At 40.6% G+C, this 27,459-nt stretch overlaps 2 protein-coding genes across 2 annotated transcripts; both read right to left on the reverse strand.

The window, feature by feature from the left end:
- Positions 1-1,284: 1,284 nt before the first annotated feature.
- cyyr1 (cysteine/tyrosine-rich 1) lies at positions 1,285-12,089 on the reverse strand. Its single transcript, XM_034011422.3, has 4 exons — positions 11,475-12,089; positions 8,146-8,245; positions 4,669-4,826; positions 1,285-3,672 (listed from the first exon to the last, which is right to left on the reverse strand). Exons 1-4 carry the CDS (start codon positions 11,551-11,553, stop codon positions 3,539-3,541), a joined length of 471 nt encoding a protein of 156 aa, XP_033867313.1. The 5' UTR covers positions 11,554-12,089; the 3' UTR covers positions 1,285-3,538.
- Positions 12,090-17,222: 5,133 nt separating this feature from the next.
- Positions 17,223-25,623, reverse strand: adamts1 (ADAM metallopeptidase with thrombospondin type 1 motif, 1). Its single transcript, XM_034011726.3, has 9 exons — positions 24,589-25,623; positions 22,835-23,175; positions 22,528-22,660; positions 21,799-21,966; positions 21,323-21,612; positions 20,978-21,164; positions 20,596-20,771; positions 20,231-20,406; positions 17,223-19,950 (listed from the first exon to the last, which is right to left on the reverse strand). The coding sequence occupies exons 1-9, from the start codon at positions 25,211-25,213 to the stop codon at positions 19,233-19,235; spliced, it is 2,814 nt and encodes a 937-aa protein (XP_033867617.2). The 5' UTR covers positions 25,214-25,623; the 3' UTR covers positions 17,223-19,232.
- Positions 25,624-27,459: the final 1,836 nt, after the last annotated feature.

A 27,459-nucleotide genomic window follows, 5' to 3' on the forward strand; every position in this document is an offset into this window, starting at 1 on the left:
AAACCTATTGTATTGGTTCGCATCTAGGTAAGTTAGCACTTAAATGGGCATATGTGACGGGGTACTCCCCGCCCCTGTGCATATTATGTTTTGTGTTATTTTGTATTTGTTGTATTATTATTATTATTATTATTTAAATGTGATGTTTTGTGTTTATTTAAAAACAGTTTTATTGTTATTATTGTTTGACAGCATGGATGGGGTTAAAATGCCCCATCTAGATAAAATCGTGAGAATGCGTGGTCAACAGCGAGTGCTTATTGATAAAGTCTGTTGACCACGCATATGATAAAACTTGTGCCCAATGTGGGCGAGAGATAAACTAGATAATTGATAGCCAGTTAATCCCTTGGCCACAATATAAAAACCTGCAGTTTTGGCTGAACAAGGTGGTGTGTTTAGAGGCAGAATGAGAGTCGTGAGATAAGGAAAGTAAGAATAAAAACAATTGCTACTCGTGCTGACTATAAACCAGCACGTTACTTGTTTTTGCATCTGTTTGTTTTGGCCACTGTGCCGTTTTTGTTTTGTATAAGTGTTTCTGTTTTGTTTAAACTTTTTATTTATTATTAAAACACGCAGCAGTGCTTATAGACCCCATCACTGTTGTCTCATAGTGCAAATTAATTAAATCAGGCTAATTAAAGTAGCTTATAGTATTCAACTGGTAAATAATCTTCAAAATCTCAGAATCAGCTGCCATTGTTTAGAATCTGTTGGGACTGATCTCGCTATTATAAGATTTAATGATTTTTATAATAGGATCAAACATTATTGAAACTGTATACATTCAAAAGTGAATAGCTTCACCTACCTTACCTTGTTATGATGTTTGAAACCATGGTTACATTGTTTTTGGCCTATACAATCAAATTAGCCATCCGGAATGCTTTAATAGGCTTCCATTGCTCCATTTAAGACATTGTGACATATCCTTTTTCAGTTGGCATCGCCTGCTTGTTACCGGCTCTAAAGTGTAATCAAAGCCCTTTATTTTCAGTCATAAAATTTCACAGGAATTTATCAGTTTAAATAATGTTTTTTGGTTCCCTGTACTGTGCTGCCTCCTGCTGCCAAACGGTTATTGCACACTTCACTGCAATAAAGTCAAATCCAATGTGCAGTGTTACATAGGATGCTTAAACATTCAAAATATTTACCAGACAATTAATTTAGAGCTAAACGTGTTATGTTCTAAGAAAAGGTTATTCTGGTTTAGCTTTTTTCTAAACATTCAAATTTTCTTATTTAAAAAGACATTTTAAAAAAAAAAACCTGCAAAAATATACACATTTTTACTTTATTTTATTGATTTGTCATTTGTGCTTATCTCAGGTACAACAATCAAATCACTTTGGTCTGCTGAATATATTCTCAAGGTGAATTCTAAATTTTCAGTCCTTCAAATATTTTCAGCTGTTAAAACAATTACAAAGGTCATTTCCATTATCTAACCTGGTATGTTGCGAGACAAAAAAAAAAAAAAAAAATTCTCGGTATTCAGATCATAGCTGTAAAACATCTGCATTCCCATCCATCTTTAACCAAAATCCACGCTCAGACATTCCCCATCATGCTGCTTAGAAACAACACAAGCTGGTTCAACAGAAATGAAGGCTTTGCTTTGCTCTCTCTCTCTGCACATAGTTATCAATCCTGTGTTCATGACAGGAGGTTAACTCTTCTGGACAGAACGCAGGTAAGAACGGAAACTCTGCCACAGAGATAGTCAAGCTCAGGCAATCCTTCAGTGTGAGCCAAGACTGTTACGGAGGGTCTTATGATCGTATGGCAACGTAAATGTGGGAATATTATTATGAAATATTTTGTATTCATCCATTCAACAGAACAGTCCTTAGTCCATAAATTACACACTATTGTTTAACCAATTACAGTTTTTACCATTCACAGATCATTTCTCTTGCATAATTTTCAAAGCATTAATTATGTGTCATTTCTGTATGTCAGTCTCAATTACCCACAACATGCAGAGCGTTAAAGCTAACGTTGCTGAGGATGGAGGAACTTTAACAAAAAAAAGAGTATACAACATGCGACTGGTCCCGTCCATACTTGACAACCAAATAAAAGCAGCCCTCTTTGTTTGTCCAGTGTAATCCCATATCCTTTGAGAACTTAACATTTTATATATACTATTGTATCCATAGGATTATTATATTAAAAAAACACACATTCTGTAGTCCACTGCAATCTATCTGAATATTTTAGAGCAGAAGACATCTTCATTACTTTCAGTTTATAGCAAGTTGCTCACATTTTAACCAGATTATTCAAAAACATGTTTTGAAAACACCTTTAACAAATGTCTGGTGTGTTCCTCCTCTGCTATATTTTTTTGCTCAAATTAACTAACCTCATAAAGTCAATACACAGTATGTTTTAACAATAATAATTATAAAACAATACAGTATGTTTCCCATACTACTGTATACATGCCATATTCTATAGCAGTGGCCAAAACTAAAGTATATAGCAGTATACCACATGATACATCAAAATGAACCTCTCTGCCATTCACTTTCATTGGGATTCCAAACTCTGGTGTTCGACCACAGCAATAAACAAAGGCACTCCCTCCACCTCAGATTCCTCTACTCTGAAGACGTAACATTAACTATAGTAAACTATACAGGGTTTTATTCAATTTTATAGTATAGTACTTAACACTGTAATGTTTTTATTTTAAGGTGTTCACCAGCTTCATGAATATCACTCTGAATGTTTTTGCTCTTTCCTTGTGCCCCTGAACTTCAGAAACAAGATTCCTACTAAAACAATTCAAACTTCTTTTGCAACTGTGTTGAGAGACACCAGGTCAAGTAAACATTTTATACAATGTGTCAATCCAACATTAATATTAAGTAACAAAAACCAGAACATTCAGTGAATTATTACTAAACAAAATTGCTTAAACAAAACTGTTTTTGAACAACTTAGATGCACAAAACAGCGGTTTTGCTGCAGCATTATAAATGTATTAAATCTTTTTTTACATGAATAAAATAATGTGCATGTGCTTATACACAGAATATTAGAACCTTTCCTTCCAACACTGATGTTTTCCACACAGAACTGTGCAAGAGCAACTTGGGACACCTCGGAAATAACCGTGCTGATCTAAAACTTTCAAGGTGTGTACGGATAAAACGTGGTCATATAATTAATTAACTCTAAATAGATGTCTTACTACTACTTTATTAGTTAAATTGGACAACATCAGTTCCTTGTTTCTGGGGCTTCAGCTTCAGCTTCAGGCATATTACTTCAAGGAGCAATAAATATGCAAATCCATTCATTGCTCCTTAATATAGGGGGTTGCACTGTGACTAGAATGCATGTCATTATTTCATCCTAAAATTAAATTAAACATGTGAAGTCTTTGAAATGTATGGCCACATATATGGTATGATTTCTCAGTGCTCAGTTTGACCCAGCAGGGGGCTGTGCTGTCTTCAGGTAGTCCTCTTCAGTTTTCGTTGTGTACAGTGTGAGAGGTGTAGAGCTGGGCAGGGGGAGGCTACTTCCTCGAGTATCCTGGGTAGGGTGGAGGGGGAGAATAGGGGACAGTCCTGGGAGGAGTGGGGGTGTAGGGAGGTGGCAGGTCGGCATGGTAATCCATCTCAAACTCATAGTTGTACGGAGGGGGCGCCGCTGAGGAGAGGAGAGAGGAGAGCAGTTAGACAGCATGTCCATCGAGCAGCTTGCATTTCATTACCAGAAAAAGCACAGGGTGGCTAGAAAGACACAGCCACTTTGCAATGTCACCGATTTGAAGGCAAGGTGTTGCGTGCCCCTGTAAAAATGTAGTTTGCTGTTTTGAATGCCTTCCCCAATAACGGAACGCTCACTCGAGACACATGGTACCCATATTTAGCAGTTAATGCCATAAAAACTGGATATGCAGCAACTACAGAGCCCTAAAATGATGTTGCCTATCCTCCTGCAATTCCAGTTTAACAGCAAACAGTATTGTTACAGACAATATTTTGCTTTGTGAAAGAAAATATACTGAAGGCACAATTATTGAAATCTCCTGATTTTAATAATGCAGGTTTTACACAATGAGACAATAGCTTGTTGTATACAGCACTACATTTCAGTCATTCAAGAGGTAATACCCTTCCATGGCAAAACAGTGGCACCCAGTGGCCACATGGGTTCACAACACATGTAGAACATTCACAGCAAGTGTTTTTCCAGTTACATCACTCAAAACAGATTGTTCCAGAAAGGGTAGAAGACAGGACTTTTGTCTCTCAGACAGTCTTCCAACTTGAAGGAATAGAAAGCTGGTACTCAAATTCAAATGCTACTCCTGTGATGTGTTAGAATGCATTTATTGGAATGCCCAAACAATATAAAAGTAAGCACAACTGTTTTGAGGGAGGAATACAATTCTTTTAACAGTATAAAAGGTTACCGAACATGTTTTTTTTTCTTTTTGTGCTTTATTTATTTATTTTTTTTAATGAAGGCCTTTTTTTTTTTGTTCAGCTGCTCTCTCTCGGAATGACTTGTCACCACAGCTAAGTAATGAGGGAGCCTGAAACATACCCGGTGAACTCCCAGTTAGGCTATGCTGCCAGTAAGTTGTATGAATCAGTGAGATAAGGAGGAGGCCTCCTGGTCCTCGCCCCGCCCTCTTACCTGGATAGCCCCCGATGGTGCTGATGTGAGGATTCCTGAAGACGCCCACGCGGGAGCTCCGCCCACTCTTCATGCACATACAGATACAGATGGCCACGCCCGCGATCACTCCCATCAGGAATACGATGCCAAACACGATCCCTGCGATGGCAGTGCCCCTGCGGAGACAAACAAGAGAGTCATATAACAGCACAGGACTGTACTTTGGGGGTTACATGCAGTATAGAGCATTACAGTACCCAGCAACGTGCCCGGCACTCGTACCTGAACAAAACACCGGTTTTAATAACCTTGGCATAGCAGTCTACTAAACTTGGGATCACCGGCATTGTCCTGATCTGGAGTTAAACCTTATATGGTCTTGGGCATTAACAAACTGTCCACAGCTCCCTCTGAGGGGCCAAATGCTGTAACTTTCTTTGAATGGGACTGCTTAGCCAACATTCCATCAGGGGTTAAGCACATAATAGTGTCACAGAATTCTTAATCTCAATGACAGAGATGCGCACAGACACAGGCACACCTGTCAGACTGGGCTCCCAGCTGCTCCATCTGCCACAGACAGGTCAGTTCTTGTTTTGTGTCCCAGGCAAGCTCTCTGGGCTGATACAGATATTCCAAAGCTCCTTAAAAGGGAGCAAGTTGCTTTTTATGGATGGCATCTAGGACAGTTTTATCTACAAACCAGAAGGCTACTTTCATTTTTGTGCTAATAGTTTTGTTGCATTTTCCTTTTCACACAATGGTGATAATGATATGCATGTTTATTTAGTTATACAGTAAATCTCTTTGAACCTTTCAATCTTACCTGTGTAATAAAAGCAAACAAATCACAGGTGAATACAAATCCCATAATACTGAACCTGTTCCACTTACAAAAATAATACAATTCTTAACTTACATTCTAGCATTTACAACACTTCCATATGGATTGTCCTGGACAATTTCAGGACAATTTCAGGACTAAGCAGAGCGATCCCATTTTTCATAATATTGTTCAGCACAGTTACATAGTAATAAGGAGTAACACAATCACTGCTGTAATATGATTTCTAGTCATACATAACTGTTGTTAATCTGTTTTTTAATACAAAGATTATTGCTACAACTTGACAAGCTGATGTGTAATTCTAAAATTGTGAAAGGTTGATTAGTTATTTTCCTCTGCCGTATCAGATCAGGGATAGTGCTTGGCATATATTATAAATTAGGAAATAAAAAGATTTTATATAAGAGGCTTTTGTGGCACGCGGACATGCTTGATACTTGCATGTACAACCTTTTGACTGCAAACTTGCAAAGATAGAAAAGTTTGCAATTAAAACAGCCTGTTTTCCAAATATGGACATTGAGCTAATTTTAGTTACTATGGCTGGTTAGTATCAGGCAGGTCAGGTCAGTTCAGTCCGGAGCCCCCTCTACTGTGCAGCGACAGTGAGCCTGTGGCTGGTATGCTGACCTCCCGCAAACTCAGACCCCACATATAGGAAACCTCCTTGAATGCTCTAATTGCACTTCCAGACCAATGTCTGCCTGCCTGCCTGCCTAGCCACAACGCTGTTTAGCCCATCAGACAAGGTGGGTGGTCCCCCTGCCATTTGTTGAGTCGTGTTTAGTTTGGGTGAATTGAGGAGTTGGAGGAGGGGGCTGCCTTTCCCAGGACTCATGCTCGAGGCTGAGAGACTGGCAATCATTCTTCTGCAGACTCATTAGCATTCAAAATGGATGAATCGGAGTGAAAGTATAGACAGGATGAGTTCCTGAAGACTTACTTTTAGGCAGCAAAGAAACAACTAGCAAACCCCCTCTTCAAAATGAACAAACAATAATTTAAAACAGTAAAATCATATCTAATTTTTAACAAAGTTTATTTTAGTAATAAAGAGCAACTCACAGCAGTATTTGTTTTCTAATTGTACATAACCATTGCTAATCTGTTTAATAGAAAGATCATTGTTACCTGTACAACTTGCTACAAGTTAATTAGTAATTGTCCTCTGCTGTACGAGATGCTGTATTTTAAATATGGTATTAAATAGAAAATAACTTGTATACAAAGACATTTTTGTGGCACATAGACATGCTTTTATGCATCCACAACTTTGACTTCAGACTTGTGAAGATTTAAAAAAAAAGTTTGGAATATAAATCAGTTTTGAGCATGTCTATTAATAATGAAACACCCTGTATTCCAAATATGGGCATTGAGCTTGTTTTAGTTTCTATGGTTGGTTACTACCTAAAATTTTGTGAGAAATGCTATAAACCAATACATTTAATCGATTGTCAAATAAAACAGGACATACTGTATCTAGAGTATGCTAAATTGTAATAATCCAGGCTTTTCAATCATTTGTCATTTCTTTTAAGCACAAACAAGGACAGAACTGTTGAACATCTTTCACTTCACTGTACAACGCAATAGAGCCACAACATTATACTGGCAGCTCCTGGTATCCAGTCACTTCCTGTGCTGTAGGTCTGAACGCAGGGGATAAAAATATATCTGGGACTTTGCATTTTGTTATCCTGGACTGCTGTAAAAGTTCCAACTCTTCTGGCTGAGGGGTTTGTGGAGGTGGGAGTGGGTGGGTTATTTTTATTAATTCATGCAAAGGGCACCAGTTGACATATTGGTTGACTTGACACAGAATGCCCCAAGTGGTGCATTAGTAGGGAACATGGCGTGTGCCAACAACAGACACAGCTGTGGATTCCCCTTGACACCTGGCTCGGGAGTACTTAGAACTGCTGAGCCTGTGCGGCCTGTCTGGATACTGTCTCTGTCTGTTTACACTCCAGTGGAAGGCTAATGTCTACAAACAGACCCCATAGAGTAGCGGGGTGAAACTTTACAAGTTTGTAAGACAAGTGAAAACACAAACGTTAAACCATGCATACCTGACCTTTCCAAATTCAGAGAAAAAAAGCCCTCGCAGTAAACAACAATCTCAGTTACAGCACTGTCTCAAAACCAAAAGCACCATAGGAACTGTACTAAAAATTACTAAACACAATCCATCTTCCACCCAATTTCACCCAAGTGCAACGGTTCATTTTAAATCATTGCAGCTGCCCTTAGTAGCCATTTCTCAGAATCTTAGAGCTAATCAGTTTTATTTTATTTCTGAGCAGTTTGGAGGCGAAATGCTGGATCTTTCCTACCAATCTGAAATACTGTATTTGAGTTTGGCCAGTGGCATTTTTTTTAATATATTGGATTTATTCATTACATTTTAGACACTTGGCCAGTCACCGGTTTCGTAATCAACATCAAGTTCTTATTATGCCCTATTTTTGTATAACAGCTACTTCACAGTGAGTGTTTGCACTGACAGATGTGCTGTGGAGTTTGAATTAGACCTTTAAGAAAGGGCTTAGCATGATTTTGTTGATGTGAAGGCACTGTGCTGTGCCGGAGCCCTCTGAGGGCGATATCCTTTTCTTCTGATTCGCCGGAGCCTGAGGAATACTTACGAGAGGACGTTGCCGATATAAGCGTAGTAGGAGCAGCAGAAGGGAGGAGAGCCATCACAGCAGTACCTGCTGCACACATCACAGTCCGCCAGACACCCCCCTGTGAAGAGCCATGAAGACAGTGTGTTAACTGGCCAATAAAAAAGAGCTATAACTTCCACTCAGCCAATCACAACACTCTATTAACAACATACTGTTGTTTTTTTTCACAATGCCTCTGTTCTTATGTCTTTAGTAGTTTAGGTAGGTAAATAAATGCTTAGCAATTAGTCCCTGGAAACCCAAAACAGATACTGATGTTTGCTTGTGGCTCTAGATTCTTTCAGGGGGAAAATTGAAAAACATGGTTAACCAAAATATATTTAGTAAACATTACACTACTGGTGTATTTTAAAAGTACTGTACTGGATAGTATTGTTGTTTTGTAAGTTAAGGTTAATACAGTATGCGATTATCATAATTAATCTTATTAATGGGACTTTTTAATCCATATGTGTGCCATTTTGTTGTGGGCAGATAAACTGAAACACTACCAGGATAATGTGCAGCAGTGCCACTGCAGGCTCAACTTTCCATCTGAAAACCCTGACAACCGTCATCATATGGTATATTTCTACAGTCTTTGTTTGAATAGTTCAGGACATTACCCCAACTCAAGCAAGTGAGAAACCAATGTATTGAACAGATTATGCATTTTGTGTTGCGTGAAAACCTTGCCTGGACACTGAACGAAACTGAGACACCCCTTTTGTGTTGGAAAATGAGTGAGACCACTATAGCTGCAAGGACTGAGATGAGATGGGGTGGTAGAAGGTTGCAAATTAAGCTGCATAGAGAGAAAGGTAGATGACTTGACTGTTTAGGGCTAAAACTTGTACCTGTTTATATGTGATGATATCTGTGAAAATACTTGCATTGTTGAATAAATATTGAATATGAAATCAAATATTTGATATGCTAACAAATAATATTTTGAACTCTAATAACCCCCTATGCTGAACCTAAGTTTCTGAACTCCTTGTTATAGCTCTAGGCGCAGGCTGGTGCAGTGTCGGTTTTCTCATCAGTTTTATTTTACGCCCAAGAACTAAACAAATGTAATACTACACTCCTGGCTGGGTCAGTGCTGCGATGATCCTGCACAAGAAACATAAGCTCCTTGAGAAGATCTGCAAGTTCTTGGTTTGTGCATCATTATGCCAGGAATAGTGCTGGGATGAACATGTGTTTTTACATGTATTTTCTCTTTAATTCTGAATTAGCTGGAAAACAAAAGTATGAAGCAAAATAAAACCTGGCACACTATCAAATCCCAGATTAATGAAAGGACACACTGTTCTGTACAACAGAACGTATGTTATAGATTTCAGATGCCTTTTATACATATCAAGCATTGTTTGTATGGATATTTGTCCCAGCAGTAATTACAACCTCAATTACACTGAAGGCGGCATTAGCCATAATTATTTTGGACTTATTTCTTAGTCCTTCAGCCTGTCAAAGGGAATATTCCTGTAAGCAAATCAAAATTAATTTATTATAACAAGGGAGAGTTGAAGACCTCAAAGGACAACACTCTGGTGTGATACTGAGTGAGCTAGCAACTTTACTAGGATAGCTGGTGGGAATTCTCAGTAGCTAGGGGATCCTTGCATGGTGGTGTCAATGAACTCCACAGTATAATCCATCTCAACCCCAACATGACAGCTCTCAGGGTTTCTTAGTTCATTCAGACACACTACAATGTTCTCACTAAGCTTTGGACTAAGAAAGCCATGTGCTGGCAAGATGAGGAGCCTCCCTCCCTCCTTCCGCCTACCCTGGGTCTCAGCCTGTGTCTCAGGAGAGGATCCTGCTGTGGAGCAGGAGAATGATAATAAACTAAGAGAGTTTGGCCACCCACTGCAGCTCTACAGAAGAGGAAACCAGGAATGGGGGACAGAATGATTATTTACTGGTTGTTCCAAGAACCTATGTTTAGTTCTTTATCAGCCAGTATAACATGCATTGGTTATTATCATGCAAAAATATGATGACCTATATTCACTGTAATTCTTTTTTTTTACTTATTTATTTTTTTATTTAGTAGTCGCCAATTATTTTTTTGTTGTTTTCTCCCCAATTTAGTAGTGTCCAATTATTTTTTTTAGCTTAGCTCACTGCTATCACCCCTGCGCTGACTCGGGCGGGGCTAAGATGAACACACGCTGTCCTCTGAAGCGTGTGCCGTCAGCCGCACGCTTTTTTACACATTGCAGACTCTGGGACTGAACGACAGTGCCCATTTAAAACCCTGTAATAGATTTGGCATGTTTTGAAGGCTGTTACTTAACCTCAGCTGTGTTGAAAATACTTTATCAAAGTGTCCTGTAAAATTTCAGTGGAGAAACCTTTTTCATTCCTGTTTTGCTTCTAGAAGAGTTTGAAAGAAACACATTCTGCTGCATGTAGTAGTTGCAGGCAAATGCTGATTCACCTATAGGTTCCTCTAGTTGTACTGATGTAGGGCAATTGTATTGACACACATAAACAGTCAATCATAGGATGCAACATGAAAGGCTTCCTCTTGAAGCATTTGTCTTATTGTTTAAGATATTAAGTGTTACTGTTATCCCCCGACAAGTCCTCCATATCAGAAGAGTGGTTGTGAGGGTTGGTCCACCAGGTCTACCTAACACAAGTCTGAATATATGAAAATATCTGAGTGGATGTTTTGATTAAAAAATTTAATTCAGGAGAATGCTGTTGTAGATAGTAAGTGCCCAATCCACACATTTTTAGTATGTTAGGGCTAAAGGTGCAATAAGGGGTTGCAATTAAAATATGGTGGCCAGTAGTTCTGTCTTGAAATGCTACTAGCTATGTTAATTGTACCTCCTTTTAGCTAATCCTGTATTGTTACTTGTCTACTGAACGTTGGGAAGAGGGTTCAAGTGAACCATAACTTCCAGTTACTATAAATAATGTGTGTCAACATTTCAACAACTACAGCTTATTTCTGCAGCCCATTTGTTAATTTTAAATGGTTCTCTCTCGGTAAATCCTCCCGGTAACACTAGATAAACAGAAGTATGCCTGTTTGCATTTGTTCTCCCATCCACACCCAAAGATCATAATGAAGAACGATGAGTGACAACGTTCTAAATAGGTCATACACATACTTATTAATTCAATAGTAAACTTTTTTTTGTGTGCACTTGTGTGTAAATAAAACATCTTAATTGATTGCACTTTACCAGCACTAGTCCCGATGCAAGAATCGGCTTCACTGCATTGTTGTCAAGCCCAGTGTCTTCCTACATCAGCACCTATACCTATGTCAGTCTTACCTACAAAGACCCAGAGCAGCAAGCCGTCCCGTAGTGGCTTCAGTCCGGAGTTAGTCCTCTTCGTGCCCGCCGTGTCCATCCAGAGAGACTGTTCCCAAGACAATCTGTCCTCGCTCCGCGCTCTGCTGTTCAAACTTTTTAGGCTAGCGGAAGTTGATCCTCCGGCTTTTTTTTTTTTTTACCAGCAGTCTGCTCGACACGTTTTCAAGGGGATGCAGAGCGGGCATCGGGGGGTTGAGAGAAGTTTCTTATCAAAGACTAAAACCAGACTGCTTAAATATATATATATTTATATTTTTAAAATGTATATAACAAAATCCCAGTTAGCTGCTAGTTGGTGATGACGTTTTGTCTAAATTGCTACCATTCTGCTGTGTCTGTCTAGCTCACGTCACCATCCGCGAGCAGCATAACTTTTCCTCGGTTTGTGTTCCTGTGTTCAGTTTACTGTTTGACTTCCTCTCTTTGTTTTAATTCCCAGATTTTTCCCCTGCCTGTATGTCTATGTGCATCATCGCTGCGTCTTTACCCTTCCTGCATTTTTAGCTTCTCTCTCAAATTACAACTCAGCGGGAGGCAAGGCAAGGAGAGGGGACAGAGCACTTTAAAGATACAGGCGGCATTTGTTCGATGCCATTTCACTCATAAAGACAGCGATTGATCCCTAACCCTAACACAGGCTGACTATATTACATATGGATTTGATTGTCGGACTGGGAAAATATTAAACACAAACTAAAATGTATTATTTTTTATAGATTTACTGAAGAAGAACAATATGCTAATGACAAATAATAAAGCTTTTAAAACTTATGATGAATAAAGTGATTTTGCTTCCAGTATAATTTACAGTTGCAATTTGAGTTGGTGTAGTAAACTGATGTTTCACAGTTTAAAGTATTGCAACAATAATGGTAAATTCTAATGTGGAAAAACACAGAATTCAAAATAACAAAATTGAGTTCACATTAGTTAACAAAATGTACATAAAAAGTTAAATTACTGTGAGTATGAGATTATAGGCTTGTTCATCTAAACTTTGCCTTTAGCTCTGGGAATTACCTCTGTGTTGGTTCTAATCACTGAAGAGGAAAGTCTGAAAACTGGAGACAGAAACACCAGCCAGCCAATCAAATAATTTGTACTTCCCGCTCATAATAAAAATGTATCTATTGACTGGTTGCTTTATGAATTTTATCCTACACTGAGCTTCCCATCACATAGTGCAAAGGAGACTGGTACAATGGTGCAACATCCTTACCCATGTGCCATACAAAACTTGTTCCAAATCAATTGTGTTACCATTGGCAGTAATGCTGTGGTCTGCTAATAGCTCAGGGTGAGTAACTGGGATTATAATGGGATTACCATGGGATTTTTCAAACATTTCTACAAAGGCACAGACACATACAATATAGGGCACATGTCATGTCTTGTATCTCATGATACCAATTTAAATAGTGTAAATAAAAAAAGCACAATATCTCCATGATCCCTGGTGGTATAAGACCAGCTTCTGTCCAGTGCTGGATCGAACCATGGTCCTAGTGTATATCACGTAAATCTTGTCAGGATACAGCAGCACTAGAACACGGTGTGCTCTTTCATTTCCATTAGTGCTTGGATCTGTGCTAGGACACTGTTAATTTGATGATACGAGGGTGATCTGTTCTGTGGAAGAACTGCAAATAATAAAAAAAACAGTAATTTGCAAAACTGTAACAAGTTTCTTGTCTGCTATTAAATATGACCTTTCAGCTCTTGAGTTACTTCCTCTGCATCACATGAACAGTTTAATTGTCAGAGAATGTGGATGTCTGTGGAAAGAAATCGCTGGTGTGTACCAGCCTTCAAACTAGGACAGCATCACTCTCTTTCACCAGAATTATTTTCTGATTGAAAGAGCCTACATCTTTCTTACATTACATAGCCTTTTTAATGAGCTGAAATCACATGGTTTGACCATTGGAATAAATTTGACTACAGCACATAAAGTGTGGTCTTTGAGGTATTTGTATATTCCATGTTGAAGTATAAAATACAACAAATAATTTAAAGATCTTCATCAGAAGAAAAGGGGGCAAGAGATAATACAGCTAGGGCTGAAGAGACTGTATTTAAAACCTGAGGTTACCCATCCTTTGGTGAGAAAAACAGTCAAAGCTGGCAAGCATCAGTGTTTCGTTTGTTATATTTGGTGGAAAATATATATTTTTTATTCATTGTATTTATTTATATGAAGTATCCAGCTGAATTATTCTTCATCATTCCACAAAATAAAAGTGTTATTACCTTTGTTGTTTTAAATCAGTTATGTGAGTGCATTCTCTAAAATTCTAATCTTTCCACCATGTGCAGTAAAAATTGAGTCTTGGCCGGCTCCCAGTTGCTGGAATAAGTAAAATACTGGATACTGTACCTACATTGCAAATGAATACTGTACCAGGGGAAGCTGCTCATTGAGAACAACTGGTCTGTATACATTTACACACACACTGCAGTCAGTCTGATTGGCACATTAAAGTTGATTTAGGGTGGCCTGCCACTCAATGGCCAAGAGTAGTATAACAGCTCCTTCAAATCCTCCAGTTTTGCAGTGATGGAAAGTTTCCCAGCTAGCCTTTACCAGTTCCGTCGCCGTGCTCTATATTTTGGAACAGACTTAAATAGGAAAAGAGTAAATGAAAAGACTTTAAATAAATGTCTGTAAATGGACTGGAAAGAAAGCATTTCAGAAAGTCCAGTTGAATGAAAGTGAGTTGTGACATCTGTATTAGGAAAGGATGACTGGAAATTGCTTTTTCCATGACGTCCAACATATTCATAGTTTGTTTAATGCAAAAGTCTTAAACTTTAATTTTCATCTATTTAGTGGCTGATCAATCAAGCAGAGAGCTTTAGTTTCTGGGAAGTGCCGCAGTCAAAAAGGATCCCCTTCCATTTTTGTTCCCTATCTATCTTCTACATCCAAGAGGTTAAAAATGAAAGAGGGGGGTGCTTGTACTCTAGCAACACCTGTAAACTTGCGTTAGTCAAGAGCTTTTAGGTTTGCTGTCCTCTCTTTGCCTTAAATCAGCAATAATAACCAATTCAAATAGAAATAAATCATTTCATAACATCTTTCTAATAAGTTCCTTTATTTGAACAAGACTCAGGTGAAGCCAGTTTATCCACTGCCAATACACGATATTTTACGATAGACTCACATGCTTTCTATGCAAACAGAGGATTTTCGTTAAAGATCTGGTATCATAGTTTAAACTTCATAGTGTTGCACATGCATTCTTTTAGAATTATAAACCCCTTTAAGTACCTGAAAAAGCATCCTTGCTGTGTTTTGCTGTTGTCTTGTTTTTCCACTTCGGAGAGACACGCTTAAGCAACCCAAAAATAGAGCAAATCCTTTGTGGATTTTTTTATTCAGGTCCTGGACATAAAATGCCAGCTATCAAAGTGCTATTGTAAAATAACACTGAAGTTTTCAAAAGACAGCAGGAATTAGGATGTACCTGCCTACCGCAATAGAAGTAGCCTGTGATTCAAATACTGCCATCTTTTCAGACTCGCTATCCTGACCACAGTCGAAAACAAAAGGATAAATATAGGCAAAACAAAATCTAAAAGATAATGTCTACTCTACACAGTCGCTAGTCAAAGTGACAGTTATAATGTTGTTGCCTTAATAATAACAACAACAATAAACTTTTATTAAAAAAGGAAAGTGAAATGCTGTCCTGTTTTATTTATTGCTGCCACAAATACAAAATATACAAAAAGATAATACCTGACCAGAAAAAAATAAAGACTACAGTCAAAAATGTAAACACCACCAAGCTTCAGGATAGATCAGAGTTGGCTGAAGCAGTTCATAATGCAGAAAAAGTTCTAAAAGTTATTTAAAGTGATCGAGGAAGATAGGAAACAGCACTGCAAGGTCCAATACAGCAGATAATGTTATAACTTATATGGATGTGATACTGGCTCCATACTAAAATTACTGATTAATAAGTTTAAGAAGAAGAATAAAAAAAAAAATAATTAGTGCACATTTTCTGAAAAATTAATGGAGGACAGTGTAGTCATGATGAAAATGGTTTTCAAGTGCACTGAACTGCTACATTGATTGTTCTGTTAAAAACAATCTTACACTTGTTGAAAACACACAGAGACAATATAGTGGAAACAGATTTATTTTGTTACTTCACTCCTAATAAATATTTTACAAAAATAAGTTGTTAACATTGTTATGTGGCACTTAGTAAAAAGAGTTGGAAAAAGACTGACCCCTGTGGTGGAAATGAGGTAATGCACACCAGATAACGCATACCAGATCTCCTTATGTAAGTGAGGCTGGCTCTTTAGTACAGTGGCTAAGATCTGGTGCTGAAGTGCATGAGGTACCAGGTTTGTGCCCATCCTCTGCCTGTACATTGGGTTGCCTCACCCTGTCCATCTGGGGCCTCCTGGAAATCCCACCGCAGTAAGCTAGATGCTACCATTTAATAACTAAAAAAAAAACCGCTCAAGTGTGTGGTTTGCCGTGTTAGGGTTAGGACCCCCACGGAAGTGTTGTTCAATTATAGCCCAATATCTGGCATGCCAATGTTTCCCAAGTATTATGCCTGCCTTGTTTTTCACAGTAATAACATCGAGATCAGCTATTCTACACAAATCATTTAACCATTTTTAAATCAGATTCCTTATTTTGCTGCAGATTTTTTTTATCCTTGCACAGCAGTTGCTATATTATTAAGTCTGAAATCCTAAATTGCACCCACACGTGCATCGGTCACTCAAACTGTCCACCTTTCAAGCATGCATTGGCCAAAACCCATCAAATTGGGAAAACTAAATAATAGTTATTGCAGTTCAGCACCCTTCCTTGGGAGAAGCACACATTGGAGTTCTCCTGGTCTCTGGTGTATGAAGTTCAGTTCCCCCAAGGCGCAGAGGGTGATATATTTGTGTCTCACAGAGGTCAACTCAATTTACATCTGGGCAGGGTAAAGCAGTCCTAACATTATTCCTATTCTTATAAATTAGTATAGTTATTAGAATGGACCTTTAATACTTTGAAACAGCTGTTTGGGATGGCTACCTTTAGAACCGCTCATGTTATTTGCAGCTGTGCAACAGCCAATGGATCGCCTCGTAGGAGCATCTACAGTCATGAGAGCAAGGCAGATCAGTCATGGGCTCTGCTTGTGGGTTGCTACTACATTGGTAATGCAAGCTGGAAAGAATTAACACTTTTGTATTTGAATGGACAGTGAGATTTAAGGCAAAATTGAACACGGTTTATTTTGAAAGTACTATTTTTTATTGAGTGATAAAAAAAAGGAAACAAATCTAAATTCACACAATTGCCCTCACAGTATGTATTAAGGCCATGCCTAGATGCATGTACTTATACAACATAAGTCTCTTTTAGTAGAGCAGTGATGGAAGTGTATTATAAAGTCATCTACAAGGTGGTTATGTGTAATGAAGTATTGGACACGAGGGCTTATATCTGAGACATTGTAATGCACCTATACACAGATACAAATGCATATGCAAATATATGAAACCATTGGAGTAACACTGGCACAGGAAACTGAGCATTCATAAAGAAAAAGTCTCCTTGTAAAAAGTTTTGTGCAATTATACAGGAATGGGATTTTTGCTCAGAATAGTGCCACCCTGTGGCTGTGTCATTGAAAGGTCCCACAACCCCAATCCCCAGAGAAATCACACCACCACAGCCTGTTCAAATGTCACTGTGTTTATTTTATTAATAAATCTAGCATCATATATATATATAATACTGTATAAATACTCTATATACTGTGTACGTCCTTCTGTTCTTTAAAAAAAAAAAAGTGATAACTTAAAGATTATATTATACAAGCTGTACAAAAATAAATAATGTTTGTAATATCTTTACAAGAAAACAAAATTCCTTCTCAGAAGGAACTCAATTCAAAACATACTTATAAAGTAGAAGGCTGGTTTACAAATCCCAGGTATCATTTTACACATTTATACAGCCATGCTCCCACACCAGGGGGGAAACTGGACAGTTACAAAGAAAACATTAAATAGAAAAAACACTGTACCCTATAACCCAATTGTCAATTAAAACAGTCAACTATGTACAACATGGTTTACATGTCGAAAAACCACAGTTCCCATGATGCATCTTTAAAAATAAATGTTTAAGGCTGTGCCCAATGATGCCCGAATTCTCAAAATGTGGTAACAATACTGTTACAAAATAATTCATGAAAAGCAGTTTCCAAATGAGGAAAAACACAGCTATTAAATGGAGATGTGAATGACCAAATCATTTCGGCAAAGCCACAGGTTGCAAAGAAGGGTTTGTTCTACCACTGCAAGGATGCAAATCCAGGACATTCCAAACGTCCACACAATTGAAAGGAGTGGATCCCGCCTTGCATCCCAGCAGAAAACCCTTTTTCGGTCAATACATACATCTAAATATATTATTTTCTCCAATTTCTCCTTTTTACTTGGCAAATAAAGAATATGGCTTTACATTTTTTATTATTATTTTTTTTTATTTAGTGTGTCCGATTATTCCCCAACCCCGATTTTCTCCCAATTTGGAATGCCCAATCACCTTTGCCCTCACCGCAGCAATTCCCCACACAGCTCAGGAGACCAGGAGGTTCAGTAGGTGTCCCCAGAACTCACGACCAAGCCAGCTTCCTTTTTCACTCAGGAACGAGAGCAGATGTCAGCGAGCTACTGACCTCTGGAGGACAAAGGCCAGCCCTGCAGGTGTCTGCTCTGAGCTCACTGGGCACCTGGCCAGCAGGGTTCGCTGTAGCATGATGAGGAGAAACAGTCCCTGCCGGTTTTGCCTCCCTAACCCACAGGAGTGCCAGAGCCAATGCAACCCTCCCGTCAGAGTCCCCAGTGAAGACCGGCCTACTTCGCACAGCCAGGACGCGAAACTGCTCTGTATGACTCCCCCTGCACACCATGCAGCTGTGCTTTTACCAGGATGAACCACTCAGGGACCCCATTACATTTTTATTTTAAATCTTTTTTTCAGTTTTGTTTTTAAAACCCAACAGCAGCTTGTATAAAATATATTTTTGAACTGGTGTTAAAGCAGATAGATATAAGAAGATTGCCCTTCAGTGCCGAGGTAGGTTGGGAGTGCTTTAGGGCTAGCATGATATATTAGAATAGATCAGTGTCTTGATCTATTTCAATAATACCCCCGCCCCACCCCCAGTGTGGTGAGATATATCTGTCTTGAAGCTGTGCAGATTTCCAATAATTCTACTGGGTTTGCTTGTATTTTTAATAGACTATAGGGTTTAGAATAAATTTACTTTGTCTTTTAAATCAGATTGAGATTTAGGCTACTGGAAGCACATTAAGATTTTTACAATGTTGTCAATTCACCAAGGTTTGCATTTAATGCAAATCGATCTGCACAGCTCTAAAATAAAATATATGCACAGCAGCTTGGCACCCTGAAGAGCTTATTAAAATAGATATATTTTCCATTTCCTTATGAATCAACACAAAAACTAGAATGCCCACAGCTTGCGACTTATCGCAAGACACCTGAAGGGCAAGGCTTGGAGGCCCTCCCTTGCCTATCCTAGGTGAGAGTTTGTTTCCCGAATGATTTAAAGTCCTGTGCTTTTCAGTGCATTCTGGTTTGAGAGTCTGTTTAGCAATGTCCCTCTCCCTCATCTTTTTGAGACATTGATCCTCCTTTCCAGCCTCTCTGCATGTTTAGTGACAGTTAGTCATGTGACAGAGGTCAAGGAGTGGCCTCGGTCTCTGCCCCAGATCGCAATTCTCCTGTGGAACAGGTCTGCCATCGGCCCCCACACACTTGAGCAGACGCTTCCTGAAGCCGCGACCGCAGGTCTTGGAGCAGGCAGACCAGTCTCCCAGCAGCCAGTGCGGGCAGTCTGTGTCGGCGCAGGGCCGGGTGTCAGCTGGTCGCAGCTCAGCGGGGCACTCCGAGGTCAGCTCACCTCTGTAGTCCTGACAGTCTACCACTCTCCTCTGCACACCCCCTCCGCAGGTCCGAGAGCAGCTGCCCCACTCGCGGATCACCCACTCAGAGCCACCCGCCTCCTGGATGGCGTTGAAGCTTTTTCTCTTGGTGGCGATGGGCCGTTTCGTAAAGTACGAATACTTGATGCGAGGCCGGTAAGAGTCGCCAACCGACAGCACCTGGATGGTGAGGGGTTCAGCAAGCGGCCCAAAGCTGCGAATGCGCTCCAGGGAGGCAGAGGAACCGCTATAGCGCAGGAGGGAGCCCTTGAAGGAGATGTCCTGCTCCAGTGTGGACAGGGTGTACTCCCCATTCAGCACATACGAGCCATCCTGTGTCTTAATGGCCAGGTAGCTCCCATCATGTTTCGAGCCTGCCTGGATTCTCTGCTTCACATCAAGGTTGGTGGCCCCTGCAGGGATTGTGACCACATCTTGATAGCCAGGTCTGGGAACAAAACAGGGAGGACGTTAGCTTCCTGGATACTTTGGGAATTTGCTTCGTCTCTACCTACCAGCGTCCTGAGCATGCAAACATCGATTATAGCAGACAACATTTAGATGCAACTTGCAGGTGTTTGCTAGAGTTCTGCTTAACATGTGGTCATGGAAAGAACTTTGGACTAATTTATTAAATTTACTTGACTGACTCCCTTGATTCATACCATTTAGGACATGGACCTGCTTTCAGCTCCCAAGCATGCAAAGCCTTATTTAGGGGGACTCACTTTGTTCGGTCAAGAGATCCAGAGACTTTTTTGCAGGTAGAGCCATCTCCTCCACACACACCACACTTGTCAAACTTCTTGTTGGAGCCGATAACTCTGTCACAGCCGGCCTTGACACACTGACCTTGAACGCACACAGACGTGGAGTCAGGACTGCAGGGGGTACCATCAGTAACCTGAGAAAAACGAGCACAAAAATAAATAAATAAATGATTAACACAGAGCTCACAATGGGAAGTTTGACTGCTCTATTGAGAAGTAAATGTCCTTGTTTTAATTTTGCAAGGTTTCCATTGCACAGGAGTGCGTTGTGGAGTTTAAACCCTTCCATAGCCCCACCCATCCAGTTAAGCCCTGCCCCTCACCTTGGGCTGCAGTACGAAGAAGTAGCCTGTCCCCTTGGCGCGACACATAAGTTTGCAGCGGTCTTTGGGGGAGACCCCTGCGTATTTGGGGACCCACTCCACGACTGGGCTGGGCCCAAAGGAGGCCTGGGAGAGGTCAGTGTGGGACCGGCATTGCTCTTCACGAAATGAAAGGCCTAGAAGAAGGATTCAAGGAAATTAGGGTCAGACCACAGCATAGTGCAAGATTTCCATATAAATATTAGATAAACTGGAAAAAATCCAACTTAATTATGAGATTGCTAACACTATTAGCATCTCTTCATCTTTTCCACAATAATAAGTAGTAATGTAGGATCTTAACTTCGAAAAGCTGTAGTGAATGTGGAAGCTTTGCTCTTACCATTGCCGTCAGGGCAGTCCATAGTGTTGCAGGAGTGGTACTGCACTCGCTTGCCCTCGCAATACTTTCCTCCGTTCTTGGGGATGGGGTTGTCACATTCTCTGAAGGAGTACTGCACCCCTCCACCACAGGTGCGCGAGCAGTCTCCCCAGGGTCCCCACGCCCCCCAGCCACCGTTCACTGGAGTCTGAAACACAAAACACAAGCCAATCAGCACCACCACACTCTCTGAATGTGTGCTACTGCTGTGTACTGCTTACATTGTTATTCCAAATGCATTTAAACTTCTAAATAGATCTAAACACTGATGCCGGGTTGAATGAAAGCACTGTGAACATGTCTCACCTGGTAGAGGGGCGCGTCGCTCTTGCTCACGCACTCTCCTGCCACGCACCAACTCCCAGCTCCACAGGATGTTCCGTCAGCCCAGGGGAAGTGCTTTGTCTGGCAGACTAGCAGGCCGCCCGCGGAGGTGCCCGTACACCACAGTGTGGTACAGGTGCTGCTGAGGTCAGGACAGTGGCGAGAGTCCTCTCCGAAAGTGAACTGGCACTGGCGGTCAGCTTCATATAGAGTCCCGGGCAGCACCATGGGCAGGACCACAGGCTTCTGAGGCTTGTCCAACAGGCACTCTCCTGAAAGAAACAAGGCACTCGCAGGTTAACATGCTGCCACATACAAATGCACAAGAATTAGGCAAAAACTAACCAGATTTATTTTTTATACTATACAAAATTCAGACAGTTTGCCTAACACTTATGTGGGTTAATTGCACTGTCTATACCATGGCTCTAGATAATACAGAGGGAAAAGAAGCTCACCATGCCCATTGTCCAGGAAGGAAGTGATCATGTAGGCGCTGCAGGCAGACCAGGGCTGCTGCCGATTCAGGTTGGATAGGGTGGACGCCATCATGTGAGAGCTCCAGTTGGGGCCGTTGGCACTGGCACAGTGCTTGGCATCGTCATGGGGCATGTTAAACACATGGCCTGGAAGGAAAACACAAACACACTCAACCACGTGGCTTAACACAAAGACATTCACACAGAATCACTGTCATCGTCCTGCCTTTATCTTTAGCAGGTAGTACCGAGCTACTAAACAAAGATCAATTCATAAGCGTAGTGAACAGTCCCAGAGCCTCAGACTATATTGTATCCCATCCGCTGTAGCCTACACATGCCCAACAATGTGAAGCAGGGTTACTCACAGGGCTGAATAACTAAACAAGACAGAAGAGCTGACTGTATTCCCACCGACACTGAGGACACAGTCAACTTCCAACCAATAACTGGGAGATAATTGGTTGTCATTTCCGTTGATAGCACAGCCTGAAGCACACAGTGTGCCTTCTTTATGGGACATCCTCGGAGGCATACTTGTTTATCTAGCAAATCTGAAACATGACTTCCACTTACAAAACAGAACCATCTCTAGCAGGGGAGCTGCAGAGCATTTAGGTTCAACACACGCCAGTTTCCCCAAGAGACTGGGTGTCTCTAGGTATCTAGAACTGTCTCCCTACGTAGGGGGTTGGGGAGTTCTCTTACCCAGCTCGTGTGCTGTAGTGAAGGCTGCCTGCAGGCCGTCATCCTCAATAATGGAGCAGCTGCGCTCTGGTTCACACACCGTGCCAACGTCCGCCATGCCAAGAGTGTCACAGGTGTTGGCGCCACACAGGTCCTGCATGGGGAAACAGAGGGAGGCTAGTTATAACACCACCCTTTTAATGAACTGGCTTCATTTCATAAACTGCCAACCTCCAAACAGAAAAAAAGCTCTATTTTTCCAAGTTCACTTGTTCATTTGCCAGCTAACAGTGGCAGCAATCTGAAATGACAGTTAAAGTGGGCGTACCTGTCTGGTAAAGAGGATAGCGGTGTCGTAGTGCTCAGGGTGGCGGTCGTGTGGAGGGTTGTGCTGGCGTTGCCACTTGCAGAAGTTGCGGAGGGTGAGGGCAGCGTTGGAGGAGACGTCAGGGCCCTTCTCCTCCTCGTATATGACCATGATCTTTACTACAGCCAGGCTGATGGGGTTGCGGATGCTATGGTGCTTGTAGAGCTTAGCTGCCACCGCCATGACAGTCAGCAGGTACTGCTTCAGCCCAGCGCCATGGAACTCAGCCATGGACTGGTCAGCCACGAGCAGCGTCTCCACATAGCGGGGCGTTGACACAAACCGCTTACCCCTGCTGCGGCCTGGAGAGAGATAGAAAAAAATCGTCAATCGATGTCAGTCACACCAAGCAAGTACATTGAAACAATACTAATCTATTCCATCAGTCTATTCCCTGTGTGATGACATTCCTAATCAGACTCCACTTACAGAGCTTTACATGTTACCCTTGTGGTAGAATTATATGCCAGAGAAATATTTTTGACTTTGCACAACATACAGCTATACATTGGACAACTTATATTTTCCTTCATGCCAGTAACAGCATTCACCTAAAGAATTTAAAAAAGCAGAGCCCCCCCCCCCCCCTTCTCGGTCCAAATCTTAATAATCCCACCTGTGTTTGTGAGTAGTTTGCTAAGGAAATGGCTGCCGGAGAAAGAGGGAGAGGGAGAGTGGGAGTGAGTAAATTGTTGGCAACATATGATAACCTGACATGCCAATATACAGAGTGAGAGGAACCACACGGAGTCAAAGAATATGCTAGTTTTTGTTTCACAATAACACATACTACTGTAGGTCAGTGAAAGCCATTTCGTTTCCCACTGACATTAGATTAACTAAAGCTAGAAGTAGACAGACAAAAAAAAAAAAAAAAAAAAAAAAAAGACCCCCCTGCCGCCTCAACCAATAAGCATGTAGGTGGAAAGCCTCAGGGGGGCTGTCAGTCAGGGAGTACCTCAGTCAAAAGATAACTGTTGCTTGAAGAGGACGCAACATAAGTCTGAGGAAAACCAATAAACCGCCGTCCGGTTACTTCGACCAAACTGGTGGCTGCATGCCACAGACCTTCAGAAAATGTCCCCTAGTGAAACGTTTTATCTACATTTGATCGATTTAAAATAATAATTATAATAATAACAACAATAAATTTCCTTGATAATCCTACTCTTTCATTATAATATTTTATTCAAAGTGACAGCACTAAATGTGATATCCTAGTGATTTTACGCTGTTACAGCGGACCCGAACTTAAGTTTTAATTCCAAAGGTCGATTTCAAACATGCTACTACCAAGAAAATAATCAGAGAAAGTGATTCAATTTTAAACCTAATCTTTTAAAATCACAATAAAATAAAAAAAAACCCACACACTACAGGTAAGAACTAGAAACATACATATATATATATATATATATATATATATATACATATATATATATACATATATATATATATATATATATATATATATATATATATATATATATATATATATATACACACATACATACATACATACATATATATATATATACATATATATATACATATATATATATACATATATATATATATATATATATATATACACACATACATACATACATATATATATATATATATATATATATATATATATATATATATATATATATATATATATATATATTAAGAAAGGGGTATTTAAAAATGCAGCACTGTTCTAGTTGTACCTGCTTGTTCCTGGACAGTCCCTTGCTGTCCCTGTGGCGTCTGGGTCTCAGTTACCCGCTGCTCATGTTCATTCACACCACACTTGGAAGCGCTTTCCCCGGACTGGGAGCCCCGACTCCTCCGGCGGATGAGGTGTGGTTCAACCCCCTCTGTGCTGTGAGCGCCGCTGCTGTTGCTTGGCTGAATGAAATATTCGTCACCTTGGAGGTAGAAGCCGCCTCGCAGCCCGTTGCAGAGATCGAGCGCCGCCACGGAGCCGGAGTCTCCGTTTACAGAGCCCGAGTAAAAACAGCGAGCAAAGTTGGCGCTGTCTGGGTTACTCTGCTTCTCCGTACCAGAGCTTCCAACGACCTGAAACGTGAAACCAGGTGCTACGAAGGTCTGGTCTGGCTCCAGTTCCAGGATAAGCCGTTTTCCAAAAGCATCCAGCTGGTACAGCCGTTTCTGTCCCTCTTTCTCCTCTTCCTCCGGGGTGACAGTGCGCCTGCCCCCTTCTGTACCCTGGGCATTGGCAGTCCCGTCTACCCGGACTGGTACCACAATATCTTCCTCCCAGGCGCCGTGCACTGTGCAGACCCAGAATATAGCCACGAAAACGGATGAAATATTAAAAAATGACTTCATTTCCCCCTTTAAAAGTCCTTATATATAAAAAAGTAAAAAAAAGTCAACTGACAATGCGAACAAATAAAAAGAATGCAAACCGTTTTCTTTCTATATAAACTGTATATAGTCCTTCTGCAATTTTTAAATAAAAAGCGAATCTATCCAGTGGGATACCCGTGCAAATTATGTTGCAGGTGAAGTTTTGCACAAATAAAAAATAAAACAATTCTTGCGAATCCAAAATTCAACCAGCAAGTTCAAAGAAAAAAAACTTTCTTTCATTAAGTTGTCTCTGATTTGTAACTGTTCTTTGGTGCTGGTGATAGAGTCTGAACGCTACCCTTTGCTTTCTGTTTAAACTCTAGGATATCTCCAGCTCCCTTTTTAAGTAAGCAATCCCGCTCCAGCGACTTTTATATCCTGTTCGGATCCCTCCCCTTTCCTGAAACCCCTTTGATCTGGGAGAAGCGAAATTCGTGCGCAAGAAAACGCAGTTAAAAGAAATATAAAACTGGACACATGCCATAATAATCAATCACTGAGGAGGGGGAGGTTGGCTGTCTTTGGGAATTTTTTTTTTTGTCCGGCTAGGGGCGGGGTCATACACGACTCAAACGTAGTGTACAAACCTTAACTTTTTCCCCCCTCTCAAAATCTCATCCCAACCACACACTCGTCACATAACTAAAGCAAGGCAGACCTAACTTTAACACCAAAGACAACCCAATTTTTTTAAATTATTAAAAGTCCAGAACACTTGCAAATGTCTGTCAGACAGAGATCAGAAAACCCTCATACATGTCCTCCTTATTTACATGGTGTGTGTGTGTGTGGAGGGGAGGGGAGGAGGTGCTCACTGTCCTGCAGTTCAAAGATTCCAACTCAAAATCACAGGGGCAGAGCACAGATTTGGATGCCGCTATGCTGCTGTTGCTTTTAAGGTGGAACGACACAAATGCTCACCCTAGCTGAGTGCCTTTCAGGATAGGTCTAACCCTAAACATTGCCCTATTTCAAACTCTTACCCATATTGATATACCCAGAAAGCCTAGCCTAAATCCTCATCCTTGTGTAGTTTATTAAATTACCAGTGTAAAACTAACCATTTGTATATTACTAGCTAAGACAACAGGAACCATAAAGACAGATTGACAGAAATGTAAATCTATGTATAAATTAATACATTGGGGTTTCTAGCGTTTTCATATACCAAGTTATTCAATAATGAAGTGTTTATTTTTTATATACTATATTTTTTCTTATCACACATTATTTCTTAAAACACAGTTCCCTCTTCGTTAACTACCAGCCACAATCCCTCAAGGTCCTGGACAAACCAGTAAGCCACAATGCTTCCCAGTCCCTGGACTCTCACCAGTACAGTACACTGCTTCCCATTGATGTTGAAACAGCTGGCATTAGTTCCCTCTGCACTGATGTCACTAATCTTCTCAGACGGCTGTATTCTTCCGCTAGGTGATGTCACTGACTCCCTGGAGAGCAGTATTGTATGACAGCGAGAATTAACAAAATAGAAGCAGGCAAGGCTTTGGGAGAGTTTGGTGGGAAAGTGTGACTGAGCACCTCTATCACTTCCCTGAATACTGTGCCCTGTGAGGGCTGACTCATACGCCACAGTGTGACCAAAACGACCCTATCCTAAACAACAGCACTTGTTGGGGGTTTGGAAGGATTCAGCAGGGTGGAAGTACAGCACATTCCCTTCAAATTATAATCAGCACAGGAAAGACATTGAAAACCTTGACTGCCGCAGCTGCCCCGTTAATAAAAGTAACCGGGTGCCAGAAATTTAACTGCTGCTGTCCACACAGGTCGTTCAGCGTCACAGGCTCATTTACATGGCAGCGCTGCAGCTATCTCAGCTGCAAGTCAGCTGCATCCAGCATACGGCCACTCACTCTATTTCATTCAGTGCCAGTATAGTGATTGTTGTGTGAAATAATAGTACATCCAGAACGCAGTCTACAAGAAACAACGGCATCGTTTTGAGTACTTTGTTTAACAGTCTAAGTGAATTTTTGTCTCGGTTTATAACTTTATAATCTTTCTCAAAACAGGTGCAAATTGCTCACTGCTTCCCTTCCATAGGCCCATTGTGCTTATATTCATTGTGGACCTTCATTTCAACAATTGCTAAGACTTTGTGCACTTTACCTTTTAATCACACAAAGTCCCAAAGACTAAATATATTAAAATGCTACAGGGTTTCGTACAGCTATCGCTGCGTAAGGTGCTAAACTTTA

This window comes from Acipenser ruthenus, chromosome 8, assembly GCF_902713425.1.
Source record: "Acipenser ruthenus chromosome 8, fAciRut3.2 maternal haplotype, whole genome shotgun sequence".
NCBI lineage: Eukaryota > Metazoa > Chordata > Actinopteri > Acipenseriformes > Acipenseridae > Acipenser > Acipenser ruthenus.